Here is a 2,987-nt window from a genome sequence, read left to right as displayed (position 1 = left end):
CGTGCTGATTATTCATCATTGAATTTATCACTAACAAGTCACAGACACCTACTGTAGAAGAATCCTAAGCCCAACAACAACAACATAGTATACATTTATACTATTAAGAAATATAACTAAAAGCCTTTCTATTTGACAAGTTGCAAAATGTTATGTATATATAATACCTATATTTTTAAATCCTGATAATCTCCTTAAATATATTAGCATCACATAACCTGGAGGAAAATTACATCAGATCCTTGGTACACACACACACAAATAATACCATCTTTGTCCCTGGTGTACCTATTATCAAACCCACTCTACCAGCCCATATTTCATTTGATTCACCTAACCTGTTAAACTGTTATGTTTTATGACCATTTATATATTTATTATTTTGCCCATTTTTGTCTTGGAAAAATGAATTATCCTTGAAGATTTGATACTCTGGCTGCTCCAAAAGTTTATCAGCTGCTTGGATATCCGATTTGATGGCTGTAATCAGTTCTTCTGAAAAACAGTAATGAAATCTTTTCACAAACATTTGAGGATTAAAGACTAGATATTTATGAAATTATATGGCAGTTTAACAAGTTTTATTAAATGTTTTGTAATTACAAGTTATAAAATTATTATTTTTTTGTAACAATTGTTTAGGCTACTTGATATTCTGTTTTTGACGCATTCTCATAATTACATATGAAACTCTCTAATGTTCCTGTAAATTTAGTCTCCCAAAACACTTCGAACTGAATCAATATAGAATGTTTCTTTACAAAGTCCAAAACTGGTTTACATTAATAATAAAAGTAGCATCTCAGTAGTTTTAAAGCTTTTCACTACTAAATTCATTGACTAGTGTTTATTAATTCCTTCTGTGAGACTAAATGCAATATTTAACAATAGCTTTAAAATTTACACATGGGAGTAAGAAGAAATATTGCATTGTCATTGTATTTCACTAGGATTATATTAACATCTTTTTAAAATTTTATATGACTACTGTCAACATTTGATAAATGAAATTGCATTTACAGTGCTTGCACTGAATCTTAAACCTCTTTTTCTTCCTTTCTTTTGTTTTTAAATATAGACATTTCATATAAAAGTTACATTCAAAACATCCTTACACTACATTTTCATTACTGAAACAGAGTTTTATTTACCTAGAGATGAAAAGTTTTTCTCAGGCCTCAAGTATGCAAGGATTGCTACTTTTAACATGGAACCATAAAAATCTTTTTTGAATTCATGAAGAATATGGGTTTCCTAGAAAGATAGAATATTACAAAAAAATAACAATATGGGTTACTCACAACAAAGCATACATATTTCACATCACATTTATTGTTCATCAAAAATAAGTCAGAAATATAGCTACAGACACTTGCTCAGCAATACTCTGCTAGCAAAACCTATGCTTTTTTGATTGCATGATTTGCTCCAACACCAATATAAGTAACAAAAACAAATATTATGAATTAAAAAAATCTAGTTACATGTGCATGATTAGTTTCTCCATATCATGATAATGGTATTCTAATAACAAAATGTAAAAAAAATAACAATTAGTTCCCAAGAACACTTGTTATAAAGAGAGATTTTCTAAACCTCAAAAATGCAATTTATAATGGTAAATGTATTATGAACAGTACATGTAATACATCCACAAGAAAGGGGAAGAGACGGTGCAGTACCAGACAATGTCCACAACACACTGAAGATGTCCAATAATGGCACTTGAAAGAATCTAGCCAAAAGTTACCAGTTTCAGGGCGTCCCATCAACAGAAGTTCAAGGCCAAAGTGGTGTCTTGCAATGAAGTCAAGCAAGCACTCACTCACAAAATTGGAGAGAAGGTAAGGTGTATAGGCAGAACTTTCCCTGGTAGTTCCCCTTTCCATGCACTAGAATCACCATCAAGAGGAATGTCATACTAAAAGTACATTTAAGACCAAAAGAATTTTGGGTGTAGAAAAATTACTATTAATAAGATGAATTCTGAGTCTCTTTAATCCAAACATAAACTGAGGCTGCACAAATGCATCAACTCTTCTTCAAAAGTGTAAAAAGAGGAAGTATTAAGTAATAATGACAAACTAAAAAAAACAATTTTATAACTTCAGGATTAAAATTAATTTCAAACAGGTATTTACCTCTAAAATGCTGAAAACTTTTCCTTGTAGAGTTGCTTTCATGCTGTCAACAACCATGTGACTCAAAGTTCTGAATGCAATGCAGAATATGGATCAACTTATTCATAATTCTTCACTTTCCTGCAACTTATTGTGCATGCATCAGAAAATCTTAAAAAAACTTTGCTTCTTCTTCATAATTTAGATTTTAAGTTGCAGTTCTCATGAAAAATGTGTCATGTGGTTGTATTGTGGGACGGTGAATGGGAATATATTTCAGAGGTAAGAATCTGTTTGAAATTCATTTTAATCTTAAAAATATAAAATTCAAATATATACAGTTAGGTACATCATAATAAAAGGAAGAACCAGGCAACATGAATACAAAATAACTTACTATTGACTTCTTTGTATTCTTGTAGTATGGATTCCAACCTATACTCATCACCATTTTGTAAACTGGTCCACTGTCAACTTTGGCCCATCCACAGTAAATTCCACAATCTAGTTCCTTAGGCAAGTGCTCCACTACATCCTCTGAGAAATTTGCTGGAAAAAGAAATCAAATAATTTGTTATATCTATCTAGAGATTATCTTTATAATACATTTTCTAAGCAAACTTAACATTTCTTATCCATTAAATAACCTCCATCTCTCCTCTAATATAACTGTAAAATGGAAATACTAAAATGTTTCTTGCAAGATATGAACATTTTCTACATACATACTTCTCCAGATTTAATACTATTTGGCATTTTCATTCAGCCCAGTTCAACTCTAGTAAATTGTCTCAACATTAATCAAATTAAGATGTAAAATAATGTAATGTATTACGTGATATATATATATATATATATATATATATA

General features: G+C 30.1%; 1 protein-coding gene across 3 annotated transcripts in view; it reads right to left on the bottom strand.

The window, feature by feature from the left end:
• Positions 1-68: 68 nt before the first annotated feature.
• Positions 69-2,987, bottom strand: part of LOC106463929 (riboflavin kinase-like) — a 10,703-nt gene continuing 7,784 nt past the window's right edge. The window contains exons 3-5 of one of the 3 annotated variants that reach the window (XM_022391568.1): positions 2,518-2,669; positions 1,152-1,254; positions 69-492 (exon numbers count right to left, since the gene is read on the bottom strand). In XM_022391568.1, the coding sequence (XP_022247276.1) occupies positions 350-492; positions 1,152-1,254; positions 2,518-2,669 (398 nt within the window). In that variant the 3' untranslated portion in view covers positions 69-349. Of the gene's footprint in view, positions 496-1,151; positions 1,255-2,517; positions 2,670-2,987 lie in introns of all 3 variants that reach the window. The other 2 variants (XM_022391567.1, XM_013924016.2) reach the window with 2 other exon arrangements.

Source organism: Limulus polyphemus, unplaced genomic scaffold (assembly GCF_000517525.1).
Source record: "Limulus polyphemus unplaced genomic scaffold, Limulus_polyphemus-2.1.2 Scaffold1519, whole genome shotgun sequence".
NCBI classification, from domain to species: Eukaryota; Metazoa; Arthropoda; class Merostomata; order Xiphosura; family Limulidae; genus Limulus; species Limulus polyphemus.
Note: the sequence above shows the minus strand (reverse complement) of the source record. Positions and strands in the feature narration are given on the sequence as shown.